Here is a 17157-nt window from a genome sequence, read left to right as displayed (position 1 = left end):
CGCGAATCGGTGGGCGGGGCTAAACAGGTAGTGCTGTAGAATCGGTGGGCGGGGCTAAACAGGTAGTGCTGTAGAATCGGTGGGCGGGGCTAAACAGGCAGTGCTGTAGAAGCAGGTGTTGATCTTCTTCTGCGGAGGTGGTGCTTAGCCACGCTATTACATCATAGAGTAGAATATTCCTAAAGCTGTTGTTTTAAAACGGCAGACTGCCTTCAATATAAGCTGTTTTTAGACTAATAACAAAGTTTTGAGTTCTGAAACTTACAGGATGTTTTTATAGTACAATGACCTCTTATCTGTCAAAAGATCAAGCGAATTTTGGTTTCTCAGTTCATGACCCCTTTAACTCTGTTTCCACGGGTTGTTATTCATGTCTGCAGACTTAAGCGACCCCACCCTGTTAAAAAAACAGCATATGCTGGTTAGGTAGGTTTTGAAGCATGGATGCTGTTTGAGCTGGTCATGTGCTGGTCTAAGCTGGTCCTGAGCAGGTGCTAGTTGCTTAGGACCAGCTTAAACCAGCTCAAACCAGCATCCATGCTTCAAAACCTACCTAACCAGCATATGTTGGTTTTTCAACAGGGCAATAACATGAGTTCCCGCCAAAAAACGGTGCTTTCCATGGCAAAACTAGGCAGTTGCTATGGTGTTCTGAGTGGTTGCTAGTGTGTTGACACAACAGCAAACGTTCTCACAATGCTAGCACAAAAGCATTATTTGTACATTGTTTATGTAACTTTTTCTGAAACATTTCAGTTGGACGTTCGTTTATGATGCTTTAGAGAACATTCGAAAGTAACAGTGTTTGCAAAATAATAAAATAGAACGTTTTTTATTGTTGTCTTCAACATTCACATCATCAAGAAAAAACCTTATAACGTTTAAAAAATGATTTTTTCAGTGTTCTTAACTTAGCAAAACATTCTTAGAAAATAGATTATGAATGAAATGTTTTATGAAATACTGATAGGCCTATGTAAAAGGAAATTTAAAAAGGTTTATGAATATCATTTTAATATAAGACACTTACAGTTGCTAGTTTTTAATATAAGCCATATGTCGGGTGAAGCTACATCTAAAACAAATAACAAACGTTTCTGTAACATTTTCATTTTGGAAAAACAAAAACAAAACCTTTTCTTCATAACATTCCAAAATTTTATATTTGGGTTTCGACAGATTTTAACAAATCGCGATTTGTTCATTCCATTGATTCTATTTTTTAATATGCTGATAAGAGTTCTTTTTATATACATTTTTAAAATCGCATACGAAACGTAGCGTAATTTTGCTAGATGTCAAAAACTATACTCACCATTCTTGTGCATGTATTGTTTCTTAATCTGCTTATATTATTCTCATTTGTAAGTCGCCTTGAAAAACATTGAGTCGAAAAAGACTATAGAATACTCAGTTTAAAGGGACTTTAATCGCGATTGCTCAAAAGACTTTTAATTTGGCGGGTGTTTCCCATGATTCCAGCGGAGCGGAAGCAGATTCCCGCAACGGAACTAGACAGATCTGCGATGAGTTTTGAGTGGCCCTGGCAGTATAACTTTCCTCCGTTTTTTACGTAAGTAAATCCATATCATCATTAATGTCAGCGACCGCAGATGAAGAAGCAGGTCGTGTGTCCGCGGTATTGTCTGAATAATCGGGTCTAGTGTGAAATATTCCTTTGAATCGCGAATAAAGCGGCGGTTTGCGTTGCGCTGCGGAAGTAACGTAAACAAATCATCGCGTTCATGCAGAGTTCAGTCATGAAATTAATCATAATTATGTGTTACAGTTACAGTGACAGTATAATATGTCATATATAGTGTATAAATGCTGTGTGATATTTAATACTCGGGCGAGTGAAGAGAAGCGAGTATCATCAGAACAATAACGCTTCTGTGATTTGCAACAAGAATAATTTGTCATAAAGTAAAAATTAGAATTAAAAACTTGGAATTATTAGGAATATTATTGAGAAAACTGCAATTTCCACGCATAGAAGTGAGTGCAAATTCTACAATTTTGAAAACTATAGCGAGTATTTATCCCTGAAGTATCTCTATAGCGTGATTTAATGAACGTTCATTAATTTTATCTCAATATAATGGTTGCTATATTTTGTAGGAGATAATTTAGTTGTGAATTATTTGCAACACTCTTGCATGATGGACATGTAATGTCACAGATTAAAAGTTACCATATTTAAAATGTAACAAGTCGTGTAACTATTTTAATTATTTTATTAAAGTTATGTAACTGATTACATTTGATTACGTTTCTGAATGTTTTCAACTGTAAATTATTTTGAAACATGTAAAGCAGGCAGAGTTCACTTTACAGATTATAATAATTTAATTTAAAGCACAGACACCACAACATCAGACTTACTTTGAGATCATTCTGAGATTAAATACACATTTAAAATCATAACAAGGAATAGGTTTAGTAGCTATGATACTGTTTATGGAATCAAATCGTTGCACAGCTGCGACAGAAAACACACATCTAACAATGCTTGGAAAAAACAGTTAATCTTAAAAAATAAAGCATATCGTGAACACAAATAGGAAATAAAACAGTTATGGAACAAGCACGTGTCCTAAACTCCTGAAACATTAGTGTCGCATATTTTAAAGCAGTCAATGCAATTAATGAAAGAAATCAATCAAGTGTGTGCGTGTGTGAAAATATTCAGATGTAACTCTCTTTATAATCATTAACATTTTCATAAGTAACTGTAATCTAATTACACATTTATTCTCAGTAATTGATTACAGTTACGTTTATTTTGTAATTAAATGACGTAATTCCGCTAGTCCCCAGCGCTGCCGCTGGACCTGGATTGAGAGGAGAGGAGATGAGCAGAAGTCTGATGTTTCTGTTCTGTTTTATTCAGATTGCAGCCCAATGTTGACACGAGGCAGAAGCAGCTGGCGGCCTGGTGTTCGCTGGTTCTGTCCTTCTGCAGACAGAGCAAGCTGTACACGCTGGACCTGCTGGAGGCGCAGGAGAGCGCCGTCTTCAACAACCACAAAATACACAGTATCCTCTCACGCTTTCTAGAGATGCACCCAGACCAGGATTCTTGGCCAAAGCCGAAACACTGGGTCGAAGGCTGAATACCGAACACGGTTATTTTGGCTATTTTTTTTTCACCATTGCACAAATTAAATAGCCAAAATGTGCTTTTTACTGTTTTGTCTCGATAACAAAACAATTTAAAAATGTTTACTTAACACTGAACATTTTTAACATTCTAGCAGATATTATACCAACAAAGCACAATTTAACTTAAAATGAATAATTTAGTAAAATAATATTTTTGGCCATTTTTGAGACCCTTCTTGAATCAGGCCTGTATGTGTTTACTGTACAAATAAAAGCAGGCTTGCTGAGCAGAAGAGACTTACTTTAAAACATTAGAAAATATTACAGTTTAATATTTAGTTTACCGAACAACAGTAAAATTACAATACTAACATTTATGAATGTTGATGGACTTTTTCTCAGCTTTTATTTTGGCAGAAACTCGCAGGAAGATCTCAGTGCTTGTTATTCTTGACCGCAGCAGATTTATAAATGATGTTTGTCGCACGTATTGCATTGTCACATGCCTTTAATAAAAATTCATAAAAATGTGGCTGAGCAACTGATGAGTTAACAGTGTTTCAGCGCAGGTTTGGTCTCTGAACCCTGGCTAACGAGCTCATCATCGCTGTCAGAATACATGCAGTTCTTGTGTGTATTAGAAAACATAACGCTCTACAGTGTATTAACTGTTTAAGGCCATCTTCGCTTATTCGGTTGCCGAACATTCGGTGCTCCCCAAACGCTATCAGTCTTTTTCTGTTTGAGGACAGACACGCTGTGGTTGAATCAGGTTGCTTTTCTGCCGTGATTTTTGCCATGCATGTATTTCCCATAACATGTGCTGCTCAGGAAAACTTTCTGTCGAAGCCATACAAGTAGTTTTTGAAGAACTGAGAAAGAAAGGTGGGCTGATGCATGCATTGACGAGGAGAGAGAGTTTCACAAGAGAGTTGTGGAAAATGGATGTTAAAATGATTTTGATCTTTGCTTTGGCACAGGAAACCTGGAATGGTTGGATAAGAATAAATCCCGATGTCTTGTAATGTGGAGGAGACCAGAGGAGTGGGGCAAACTCATTTATCAATGGGTGAGAATATACCGTAGCCATGCGTTTATTTATACTTATAGTTTACACTGTCATTCAGAAGTCTCTTATGCTTACTAAAACTGCATTTGTTTGATGAAAAATACAGTAAAAACAGTAAAAATTTAAAATGTTTTCTATGTGAATATGTGTTAAACTGTAATGTATTTCTGTGATGCAGCTGTATTTTCAGCATCATTACTGCAGTCTTCAGTGTCACATGATCTTCAGAAATCATAATAATATGCTGATTTACTGCTCAACAAACATTTCTGATTATTATCACTGTTGAAAACAGTAAATATTTTTGTGGAAACCTTGATACATTTTTTTATTATTATTTGATAAATTGAAAGTTCAGAACAGCATTTATTTGAAATAGAAATCTTCTGTTACATTGTAATTATCTTTACTGTGACTTTTGATCAATTTAATGCAGCCTTGGTGAACTAGTATTAATTTCTTTAAAATAAAATAAAGTAAATAAAAAATCTTCACATATGAAAACATATTCACGTACAGACACGCCATGAAAAGTCATGATTGAAAATAGGTGAGTGCTAGTGAGCATTTTGTTCAATGTGTTATTTTAAATACACACTGACTTTTCTAATATTGTTAAATGCAGGTTTCCAAAAATGGCATGGTCAACTCAGTGTTTACACTTTATGAACTCACTAACGGAGATGACACAGAAAATGAAGGTATTAAATATTTCATGTTTTTATTGTACATTGCACTATATCAGCAAAACGGTAATGCATACCTACAGAACTGTAACTTTACTGTGTAGCGTGCACAGCTCTCAGATCACTGTGAGAGGAGCAGTTTAGTTTACTCCCCTCGGCTTCAGATCATCCAGGATGAGGAGGAGTCACTGTCTCAGCAATGCATGCTCTGCAGTGAATGGGTGCCGTCAGAATGAGAGTCCAAACAGCTGATAAAACCATCACAATAATCCACAGCACTCCAGTCCATCAGTTAACATCTGGAGAAGACAAAAGCTGAAACACATCCAGCATTAAGACGTTTTTAATGTCTAAAATATGAGTCTATAATAACGCTTCCTCCAGTGAAGAAGTGTTCTGGTCTGATTCAGGAGAGAAATCTGCAGATCAAGCAGCGTTTACAAGACAAAACAGCTCTAAACACATATGTGGCTGGATTTTGATGAGAGACAAACAGCAGATGCACTTTTTCACTGCAGGAAGCGTTATTATGGATTATAGACTCATATTTTAGACATTAAAAACATCTTAACTGCAGAGCATCCATTGCTGAGACACTGATGCAGAGACACATTTCTCCAAACCTGATGAAGAAACACTCATCCTGATCTCAGATGACCTGAGCGTGAACACAGAGCTCCTGGCAGCATCTGTTGAGCTGAGCTCTGATGAAGTGTGTGACACATCCGTGTGTTTCAGAGTTCCACGGTCTGGAGGACTGGATGCTGCTGCGGTCACTGCAGGCCCTGCAGGCTGATGGGAAGGCAGAAATTATTGCTATGGATGATGGAAAAGGTGTCAAGTTCTTTTGAATCAGGCTTTGTGAAGTCAGACTTTGGGGAGTGTTGGGTCTCTGTCAGCCCAACATCGTCTCAGTCCACTTGGGATCTTTCCAGACTCTATATTACACTCCGCCACTAAATCAAGTCATTATTTGGCACACATGAGCCCAAACTAAATTAAAGGGTCTTCCTTGTTGGAACATGTTTAAATCGGTGGTTTTACACCCGTTCCTAAGCAGACAAAGTGAAATGTCAGACCTAAACTAAGGAATGCGATTATCTCAATGCAGACCCAGACTAAATGATTTTTTTTGTGTACGTATGTTTTTATCCCAATCCTTTTATTGCTGTAAATCCCGAAGGACTCTCGTTCTACTTGAACATTAGTTCTGTGTAGAACCACGAAGCTAGAAACGGTCTTCGTGAGTCCTGCGAAGCTCCCTGGCTAAGATTACGTGTTCTCCAGTAAACGTCGTGTTCCTGACGGCAGTGGAATTCATATCAACGTTTTGCTGAAATCTGGTAGCATTCACTCCTTCCCCGGCTGTCACTGTATCCTCTCATCTTTTATACCGATGTAATACTGTACAAATAAACGAGGGAGACGTTTTCAGTTCTCTCCTGCAAACCCTTTGGAAGCGCTTGGCGTTTGTTTGACTGAAGAGCGCGTGGACTGTATGTTTGATTTTCATATAAATATCTCGTGCTTGGCACCGTCTGCTTTATGCTTCTAATGAAGAGTTGACATACTGTAAGGCAAACATTATTATTATTATACTGTTGCTTATGGTTTGGGGTTTTCAATGTAGTCTCTCAGATGTCTTCAGAAATGTCTAAATGTTTAAAAGTAAAATCGATTATGCACAGCACCAGTGTTATCTTACTATCATTTTTGTTAATATTTTGAATTGTTTTTATTATTGTATTTTTCTTTTTAAATTTTAGTTATAGTTTGTGTTCATTGTTTGTGTGCTTTCATTAGTTTATTTAAAAAACAAAAACAAAATATCTAAATAGTTTTTATTAAGCTTTAGTTTTTAGTTTTAGTTATTTTGGTGGTTTAAAAATTTTAAATGTTACTTTGGCAACTATACCTGAAATATGAAATATATATATATATATATATATATATATATATATATATATATATATATATATTTGTTTTTCTTAATTATAGTTAATGTATATTTTATTTAATTTAAAATATATATATATATATTTTAAATATTAATTTAAGTGCTAAGTTAAAATAGGTTCTAGTTTTTCTTAATAAAAAAAATCGTCATGCCAATAATATTTTAAAATCCCGAGCTTCATATATAGTGCACTTTGTTTTGGCTAAATCCCACTGATGAAGAGCGACAGACAGGTGGCGCTCATGAGCGTCTCTTTACTGAATGATGCAGGGCAGCTTTATTAATCGTCCCTGAGGGTCAGTTCAGTGTTGACCACACAAACCAAGACGCTAGAGTACTCGGATGCTCTCAGTTTGATATTTCATCTAATGCAGTAACAATACTACCTTTTTAAACTCGGTCTGAGTCCAGTGTGTTTAGACCAGATGTTTATTTTGGTTTGCAGAAGGTTTTTGTTCTTGGTTGTGAGAGATGTGAAACAGACAAACACACTTTGCAGTATACCAGCTGTAGAAAGTAAATATGATGCTTGTAGAGAATATTTTCACAGTTTTGCTGTTGGTGTGCTTTTTTAGTTTGTTTTTGATTATGGGTTAAATGTATTGGATGATTAGATTAGACTCGTTATGGAGCTCTGTGACAAACTGTTTTGATGTAAATATAATATTTTGGAGTTATTTCATTTAAAAGGAATGCTAAAGATTTGAGAGTGTTTTCAGAATGTTGTTATAGATGACCAAAACATGATAAGCATAGCCCTTTTTAAATGTATTATTCTTAATTCTCATTTGGGAGCAGCATGGACGGACCAGTTTTTAATAATCGCGTCCTGAATCCAGCATGAGAAAAGTCTAAAATAGTGCCGCCAGACTTTGTGGGGATGCAGTTATGGCTTTCAGCTCATATCTAAATGCCAGTTTTTTGTTTGTGAAAGATAATTAGATTTCCTGTGTATGAAAAGTCAAGGACAACTTTCATAGTAATTTAATCAGTTCTCTAAACTTTTCCTACTTGATTTCTTGATTGTCATTGTCAGTAGTTCTTAGGAAACATCAGCTGGGACTGGTCGGGGTAAGTTGTCACAAGCTTTACTATAGCTATTCAATAAATAGACATAAATTTGATGTTGGCTTATAAAAGCCTACTCTAAAAGTTTCAAATAGCTTATGATAGATAGATGCCTGTATATAAGTCACAGAATAAATTGACCTTTCAGATAAATATGTTTTACTGTGAGTCTGCTTTGTCTGTTATTGGTTTTTCAAATATTTAACAAATATTTCTGTTTATAGAAACACATAACTGGCTGATGCATCGTCTTGCACATAACAAAGAATTTTGTTTTTAAATATGTTAGAATTTAAAATCAAATCTTCCCCATCTTATACAGTGTATTAATTACAATATTTATTCTACATACAGCGCGGTTGCCTTGCGGGCGTCCCGAGTTCGAATCCTGTCTCGCGGACTCTACACTGTCCTATCAAAAACGATCAAAATTAATAATATTATATAATATAATAAATATCGTCACAAAAGTTTAACGAGTATTCAATGAACTGAATGTTTTTCTGGACCAGTGACGCTGGAAATGTCAGATACCTTTTTATTGTTGGTAAGTGAATCGTTCAGACCATATGATTCAGTTGCAAGCGATTCATCGAAAAGTTTCAACTCGCAAAAAAACGGGGAGTGACTAGTTACATGTAACAGAATTACCTCATTTAATTACAATGTGTAATTAGATTACAGTTACGTATGAAAATGTTAATGATTACAAAGAGAGTTACATCTGAATATTTTCACACGCACAGATTTGATTGATTTAAAATATGAGACGCTAATGTTTCAGGAGTTTAGGGCACGTGCTTGTTCCATAACTGTTTTATGTCCTATTTGGGTTCATGTGCATGCTTTAATTTTAAGAATGACTTTTTTTCCCAAGGCACTGATGTCAGTGTTTCCTGTGCAAAGATTTGATTTCAAAAACAATAATTATTAAACTATATCTTATGAATTTAAATCTGTATTTAACCTCAGAATGATCTCGAAGTAAAAAGAGGTGCTAAAGTCTGATTTTGGTGGTTGTGCTTTCAAAATAAAATTTTTATCTTAATTCAAGTGAAGAAGAATTTTGACAGTGTGACAGTAATCAGTGTTGAGTTCTACTGTAAGGTTAACCCTGCCTGCTTTACATGTTTGAAAATGATTAACCGTTTAGAAAAAAATAGAAATTTAGAAAAGTGATCAAATGTAATCATTTACATTACTTTAACAAAGTAATTGAAGTAGTTACGCTACTTGTTACATTTTAAATGGGGTAACTTGTAATGCGTAACCTGTTACATTTCCAAACTAACTTTCCCAACACTGCGAAAAACCAGTCACAAGCGGGAAATCTAATGCTCCAGCCAGCGCAGGTGAAACGCGACGCAGGTGAGGGGGCGGAGTCATGCGAGGGGGGCGGAGTCAGGCGCTCGCGCTCGAGGTGAAGGGCCGCGGTGCACGCGCGCCTCGCCAGAACTCACAGCAGCCGCGAGCGCGCGCTGTTTAATTCCACTCCGCTCCGAATAAGGTAAATATGCGATTACGAGGCTTTCTTTAATAGATAACGAAATGCAATTGTAGCTGGGATTGGCTGTATCTCTCTCATGTTGTTGTTAGACTATCATTATAACCTCATTTGCTGTCCTATTTTCTCGTAAAAAGCTGTTCGTGGAGAAAATGCGCGATCTGCTGGTGCTCATGTTTCCATCCGGTCTTTAAGCGCATTTCGGAATATCGCATTAAAAACGCCAAGATGCGCACAATTGAGTAAGAGAAACTTTTTATCCAGTAAGAAAAAATGCGCATAAACTACGGTGGAAACACATTTACCGAATAAATTCCACCATGCGCGTTGAAGTCCTGCGAGTTTGCGCTGTGGGACGAGATGACCTTACTAACCAGCGGACCGATCCCGTTCACAGCATCAGAAATGTTGTTTTGGTCGCTTGAGCAAAGTCTGTAATCGGTATATTTCTGCGTTCCCGAACATCCACATCCGACAGCATCTGCGCGCTCTGAGGCGCGAGGCATTTATTATATAGAAAAATGATTATTTTCAGTGGCTTCTCCTACTTTTCTTAGTGATATTTACTGCTAGTTTATCAGGAAGTGACGATTTTATTCTCTTTGACTCGTTGGATGCTTTATTCGTGAATGTTTTATGCGATATTCCAGTTTTGCGCACGAGTTAAATTCTTTGGATGGAAGCGCGGTGTTCTTGCGCGCTTTAACGCGTGTTTGTGTGTTTGGTGCAGTGATGCTCTGAGCTGCTCAGCATGGAGCTGGCAGGACTCGGTTTCTCAGGGTTAGCTGTGGAGTTGGAGGAGGACTGTCTCTCCAGAGTGCCCATGCTGCGGAGGAACTCTTACGTGCTTCACAAACTCAGCGTGGAGATCGAGCCGCAGATATACAGCGAGACGCTCTCCAAAGCGCTGTCGTGGTCCACCGAGAACATATTACTGTCAGAGAGAAGAGCCGCGGAGGATAGCACAGACCCTCCGTCTCCAAGTGTCTCTGTGACCGCCGAGGTCAGCTCAGCTGCTCCGGACGACTGGTCAAGCCCTGTCCAGACGCCTCTGTCCCCCAGCTCAGACTCCGACAATGAGGGCCACAAGACTGAGAGCGCGGCCCCGAGACGCCCGTTCCTGAGCAGACTGGAGCAGGAGGAGAAGGAGGACATCGAGACCAAAGCCGTGGCCACCTCGCCGGACGGAAGATACCTGAAGTTCAACATCGAAATCGGGAGAGGGTCCTTCAAGACGGTGTACAAGGGTCTGGACACGGAGACCACGGTGGAGGTGGCCTGGTGTGAGCTACAGGTGAGCGTTCTGACCACAAAATCATAACGGTCAGTTTTAGGGTCAAGGATAGGACAATATTTGTCTGAGATACAACTATCTGGAATCTGAGGGTGCAAAAAAACTAAATATTGAGAAAATCACCTTTAAAGTTGTTCAAATGAAGTTCTTAGCAATGCATATTACTAATCAAAAATGAAGTTTTGATATATTTACAGTAGGAAATTTACAAAATATCTTCATGGAACATGATCTTAATATCCTAATGATTTTGACATAAAAGAAAAATGTATAATTTTGACCCATACAATGTATTGTTGGCTATTGCTACAAATATAGCTGTGCTGCTTATGACTGCTTCTGTGCTGCAGGGACACAGATATCAGTGTTTTATGTGGAAGAGTCTGGGTTTAGAGGTTTCGTAATGAATTTTTAAACACACAAACTATCCATTGATTTAATAAATGCTTTATTATAAGCTTTAAAACATAGTAACAAGATCTTTATATACTTTCTTTTTTCTGGTAACACTTTACAGTAAGGTTTCATTTGTTAACACAACATAAACTAAGAATGAAAAAATAGTTCTAAAGTGTTTATTAAATTTGGTTCATTTTAATCTCTACATGCATTCATTTCAAAAGTTGCATCTGTTAATATTAAATGCAGCTGAGCTTACATGAACTAACAATAATCAGTTGTATTTTTATTGTCTAAGAGTAATAAATGCTGAGAGCACAAATGTTTTGCTTAGTGTTAGTTAGTTAATGCATTAACTTGTGTTAACTATAATGAGACCTTGTTGTTAGCATGCTCTTGTGCAGAAGCAAACACTGCCACTAAATGATCCCAGAGCTGGTCCTGAGAGGTCTAGTGTTTGAACTGAGGAGACGAGTGAGGTTTCTTCATCGTTCTCAGGGTGACCTCAGTCTCTGCTTCTGTGGCTCAGAAAGGTTATGATGTTGTGTCGGTCGGTCGGGAGATTTGTGAAATGCATGCTTTCTCCTGGAGCCGCAGCAGAAACATTGGTATATTTTTGAGATTCTCTAGATCTCTGAATCTGAAAAACAGGACACTTTAGAAAAGAGCTTAAAGTTAAAATTGCTGTCAGTGAGAAAGAGTTGATATATCAATTATTAATGATCTTTCTTACCTATGGGACAGTTTGGATAATAGTTTATATTTTTTGAAGTTGTAAATAAAACGAAGATTATTCAAGTACATTTTACAAGAAAATACTTTCTACTTCAAAATATCTCATTTAATTCAACGTGTTACATATCATTTCTTCAAAACAATTTTCACCCAGAAATCGCGAGTAAATTACACCTAATTAGTTTTTCTATTTTTTTTTTTTTTTTTTTAAGGAAGGCTTTTGAGTTGTTTCTGTTTTTAATCAAGTGCAGTTGCATAAATGTGACATTATGATGTCTTTATGTACTTTTTGAAACTTGAAAGTTTTGGTTTCATCCATTGGAATTTCAACAGATGGACAAAAATAACGAGAGCATATTAAAAATATCTTAATTTGAGAGACTTGTGGGTTTGAAAGGACACGAGGAGCTGTTGTTTTTGAGTGAACTGTCCCTTTAATGATTTGCATCCATTTAATATTATATGATGGCCTTTGCAAAACATGTTTTGTTTTGATAGCACTGATACGAGTGGAACAAGCCTGAGTTAGCAAACTGAGTTTCTCAGAAGTGCAAACACAGGATTAAACGAGCGTGAGGTGGCTTCTCCGTCATCTGAGGGAACAAGCCTTAATTGCTGTAATATCAGCTTGAACTAAAGGGATAAAAGCGAGCTTTGAGCTAGAGACTGAAGCACAGAAGTGATCTTTAAAGGATCAGTTCGCTCAAAAATGAATATTCTGTCATTATTTACTCACCCTTTTTATTGAATGCCATTCCAAACCGGCAAGACTTCCTTTTTTGGAAGGAAGGAACACAAAAGGAGATGCTTTGAAGAATGTTTGTGCTGCTCTTTTCCATACCACAACAAATAATGGGCCTGTTAAGTACAATTCAAGTGATTTATTTTTGATAATCTTGCAATATAATGTCAATTTCTTAAAAAAAAGAAATCAAAAATACAGAATATGAGTTTGGAATGGCATGAGAGTGAGTCAATAATGTGAGTGCGTGCGTGTGTGAATGCATGATTGTGAGTGTGTATGTGTGTGTGTACGTTCATGATTGTGAGTGAGTGTGTGTGTGTACGTTCATGATTGTGAGTGCGTGAGTGTGTGTGTGTGTGTGTGTGCGTGTGTACGCGCATGATTGTGAGTGTGTGTGTGTGTATATGTGTGTGTACGTTCATGATTGTGAGTGTGTGTGTGTGTGTGTGTGTGTGCGTGTGTGTGCGTGTGTACGTTCATGATTGTGAGTACGTGAGTGTGTACGTGTGTGTGTGTGCGTGTGCGTGTGTACGCGCATGATTGTGAGTGTGTGTGTGTGTACGTTCATGATTGTGAGTGCGTGAGTGTGTACGTGTGTGTGTGTGCGTGTGCGTGTGTACGTGCATGATTGTGAGTACGTGAGTGTGTGTGTGTGTGTGTGCGTGTGTACGCGCATGATTGTGTGTGTGTGTGTGCACGCTCATGATTGTGAGTGCGTGAGTGTGTGTGCGTGTGTGTGTGTGCGTGTGCGTGTGCGTGCATGATTGTGAGTACGTGAGTGTGTGTGTGTGTGTGTGTGTGTGTGTGTGTGTGTGTGTGTGCGTGTGCGTGTACGTGCATGATTGTGAGTGTGTGTGTATGTGTGTGTGCGTGTGTACGTGCATGATTGTGAGTGTGTGTGTGTATGTGTGTGTGCACGTGCTTGGATGAGTGAAATGCAGAGCACAAATCTGGAGTATGGGACACTGTACTCACTGTACGCGTCTGACTGCTGCAGCTTGTTAAAGCAGGTTAAGCTGAATCAAAAGAGCCTGTCTGCAGGCTTTAATCAGCTCTGATGGGTTCCAACACTGCTCTGACCTTCACTGATCTGACCTCGTGCAAACCTGCGCTGACCTTCAGATCACACTTCAACCCAAACAACTGCAGTCCTAACAGTTTTCACTCAGAAGTCGCTCATAAATTTCATAAACAGTTACAGAGAAAGGAACATGACATTCCAAAAAACAAACAAACATTTTATACAGTGTTTGAGATCATAGATTTCTGAACTGAGAGCTTTCTAAAACCACAAAACTAGGTTTGCACGTAGAAAACGTGAGTGTTGTTTACCTGCCCTGTGAAAAAGATGTGTACTTAATACTTTAAAAAATAAACTGTACTTGTAGATAATGTAACATTAATTTATAAAGTCTTAATCACTTAATGATCATTATACTTAATAAACATTTGTCACTACACTTATTTTGATGTGTTGGCTAACATACTAAAGCACATGTAAAGTACTATAATTAGTTTAAAATAATTAAATAGTTGATAACTAACTATAAAAAGTTGACATTTGTACGTGTATTGTGTTATTCAACGTTACATTTAACATTAATGTTAAAATTACATTTAAATTTCTGAACTGTCGCAATACATACAACAACCAGCGTAATAAAATGTTGCCAGATCCACATTCATTTGTTTTGGATGAAACCGAAGGTGTTTTTAGTGCAACTCAACAGACATTTCATTTCAGAACTTCCTCGAGTAATAAAGACGTTGCCCAGCATGCATGCAGTCATGCTCATAGCAGAACACTGTGGCCTTTGGCTGTTCACGGCTTTAAATGAAATTCTCTGATATGCTTTAATCAGGTTTATGTCTGCTGTATGATTGTGCTTCTGAATCTGCTGAGCTTCTCTGACCAGGAGAGTCTGGTGCTCGGACAAATACAGTGAATGCAAGTGATGACAGAACCTTTGAGTTCAATATCAACTGATTCTGAACCACTTTTAGGATGATTCTCATGAAAAAAAAAAAAAAAAAATGTAATGCATTATTTCAGTAGTTAATTATTCAAACATTGTGGAAGTATTTGTTGGACTCAGTTTAATTTATGCTTATCAACATGATAAAGTAAATTATAAATATATTTAAAGTAAAAAGTAAGTAAAAAGGGATCAGTAAGATATTTAATGTTTTAAAACAAGTCTCTTTTGCTCATAAAGGCATTTACTTGATCAAATAAAAAAATATATTTAAGCATTTTTTAACATTTTTTTTCACAAAGGTCAGTAAAGGTTGTTTCCAAACTTTGATCTTGTTTTAAAAAAATATAAAGGTCAGGTAACCTTTATATTATATATAAAAATATAAATATAATATTTTCCTATGCTGTATAAAGACTGAAAATATGGTCTGAAAATAGTAAGTGTGATTATTACAAAGACATATTGTTGTCTAAATGAAATAACTGGCTTTTAAATTCCTGTGGTACTAAAGTCAAAACAAATTCTTAAAATATTTATTATTTGGAAAACATGAAATTTATATTCTTAATTTAAATGGTAACTGTGTCACTCCCACCATTTTTAAAATAAAAACATTAAAAAACATTGATACTTTTTAAAAATTATATGATCAAATACACCCTAACATTCAAAGGTTTTGGGTTGGTCACTTCTGCTCATCGAGACTGCATTTATTTGATCAAAAATACAACAAAACAATCTAAAACAGCTGTTTTCTGTGTGAATATGTGTTAAACTGTAATGTATTTCTGTGATGCAGCTGTATTTTCAGCATCATTACTGCAGTCTTCAGTGTCACATGATCTTCAGAAATCATTCTAATATGCTGATTTACTGCTCAACAAACATTTCTGTTTATTATCAATGTTGAACACAGTCGTGCTGCACAATATTTTTGTGGAAATTGTCATGCATTTTATTTTTCAGGATTCACAGATGAATAGGAAGTTCAAAAGAACAGCATTTATTCAAAATAAAAATCATAGATGAATAATAGAAGTCTTTACTCAATTTAATACACATCCTTGCTGAATTAATTTATTTAAAAAAAGAAAGGAAATGTACTGACTCCTCCCTTTTGAATGTTAGTGTGTGTGTATATATATATATTATATATTCTTTAAATATTATTAATTGATCATATATAATGTTTTATTACTAATTTATTGTTTTATTTATATTGCATATTAATTCTATTTTATATTATTATTATTTAAATATAATGTATTAAAATATTTTATATTTTTTACAAACAGTGAGATATGTTTTAAGAAATATACTCTATAACCCAGGTAACAAGATGCCTTGATGATGTTTTGGGTCAAAATGTATTATTATTACATGGTTACGTTATTACTTGTTCTTTTCTTTTCTTGTAGTTTTAAAACAGCGGTTAACGTGTTCGTCTCGCTCTGCTCTGGGTTTTGTTGGTAGCTGATAAGTGGCTGCTGTTTATCAGACGTTCTCTCCTTGAGTTTTATGTCATCAGTGCGAGAAGCGGCTCTTTCAGCATCTTATCAGCATCTGCCTGCTGCACAAATACATTTCTTGTGGGGTCAGTGATGTTAAAGCGTCACGTACAGCGCACGCGTTCATGTGTGTAGACGTGTATCTGTGCCGACTCACGTGAGATTAATAGACACTGCAGCGCTTCTTTACTGATGACGCACAAATACTTCTTACTGATGCTAAATGCACTGAAACACTAGTAAAGAGAGAGTTCACACAAAAATGTAAATTCTGTCATAATTTGCATACTAACTTTCATGTTGTGATGAGAGAAGAGACGGCAGGATTTTACTGAATAACGCTTTAAATTGCATCAGCATTGACGTTCTCTTTTAAACCTATAAACCATCTCATCCCTTGTGAAAAAAGAGTACTTATGGAAATAAAAGAAAACACTGAAGTGTGGAGTGATTGACACATTATTTACAGTTAAATGAAAATCTACGATTGTTTAAAAGTATATTAAATGCAGCTTAAGAGGTGCTTTTTTTTAAGACGCACGTCTTGTACTTCATACATGTAATTACACATGCCGTTTCATTAATTCTGCTGTGTGTATAAATATGATTAAAGTGTATCACTACAAGCTTCTTTTTCACAAGGGAACCAAAAACAGTTTGACCTGCATCATCTGCCTTATCTTTATTGACGGTTTGTGTTTGCATCCAGGATTTGCTGAATGTACGGGACTCTAAACCTCATCAGAGTCATTTGACGTCAGATCAAGAACGATGACGGAGATCTTATGTTGTCGTTACTCTCTGTTGTAGTCAGAGTTGGAAATGTTCGCGAGGACAGATATCTGTAGACCTGCTGCTGTGGTGTTCTCGGTGAGCGACCCATGTTTGTCCGTCACCTCACGCTTGGACTCGAGCGCTGTAATGGAAGCGCAAGATGTTTGAGATCTGTCCCTGACTGTTAGACAGCGAGCGAGGGAAGGGAAAGTGAGAGTATTGGAGCGTAACCTTCAGACGGAGAACAAAGCGTCTGTTTCCAAACTATCACTTCATTGTGCTTTCACGTCCTTCTCTCCGCTCGAGGAAAGCATTGAGTCATTCTGAGTAATGA

The 17157-nt window shown here is 36.7% G+C and overlaps 2 protein-coding genes across 2 annotated transcripts in view; both read left to right on the top strand.

Moving 5' to 3' along the window:
- Nucleotides 1–1482: 1482 nt before the first annotated feature.
- On the top strand, nt 1483–6311 carry vps25 (vacuolar protein sorting 25 homolog). The gene is made up of 6 exons (XM_058793553.1): nt 1483–1573; nt 2894–3039; nt 3937–3990; nt 4086–4174; nt 4800–4875; nt 5599–6311. Exons 1-6 carry the CDS (start codon nt 1527–1529, stop codon nt 5709–5711), a joined length of 525 nt encoding a protein of 174 aa, XP_058649536.1. The 5' UTR covers nt 1483–1526; the 3' UTR covers nt 5712–6311.
- A 2858-nt stretch (nt 6312–9169) lies between these two features.
- Nucleotides 9170–17157, top strand: part of wnk4a (WNK lysine deficient protein kinase 4a) — a 55226-nt gene continuing 47238 nt past the window's right edge. The window contains 2 exon segments of the mRNA XM_058793555.1: nt 9170–9392; nt 10120–10683. Of these exon segments, the coding sequence (XP_058649538.1) occupies nt 10141–10683 (543 nt within the window). The 5' untranslated portion in view covers nt 9170–9392; nt 10120–10140.

This window comes from Onychostoma macrolepis, chromosome 12 (assembly GCF_012432095.1).
Source record: "Onychostoma macrolepis isolate SWU-2019 chromosome 12, ASM1243209v1, whole genome shotgun sequence".
NCBI classification, from domain to species: domain Eukaryota; kingdom Metazoa; phylum Chordata; class Actinopteri; order Cypriniformes; family Cyprinidae; genus Onychostoma; species Onychostoma macrolepis.
This window is presented reverse-complemented; position numbering and strand designations above follow the sequence as displayed.

Excerpts from the sequence above, each read along its gene's own strand:
- vps25 (XM_058793553.1), top strand. The coding sequence starts at position 1,527 with ATGAGTTTTGAGTGGCCCTGGCAGTATAACTTTCCTCCGTTTTTTAC. Across the intron at positions 1,574-2,893 it reads AACTTTCCTCCGTTTTTTAC|ATTGCAGCCCAATGTTGACA; the intron begins GTAAGTAAATCC and ends TGTTTTATTCAG. Across the intron at positions 3,040-3,936 it reads CAACAACCACAAAATACACA|GAAAACTTTCTGTCGAAGCC; the intron begins GTATCCTCTCAC and ends TGTGCTGCTCAG.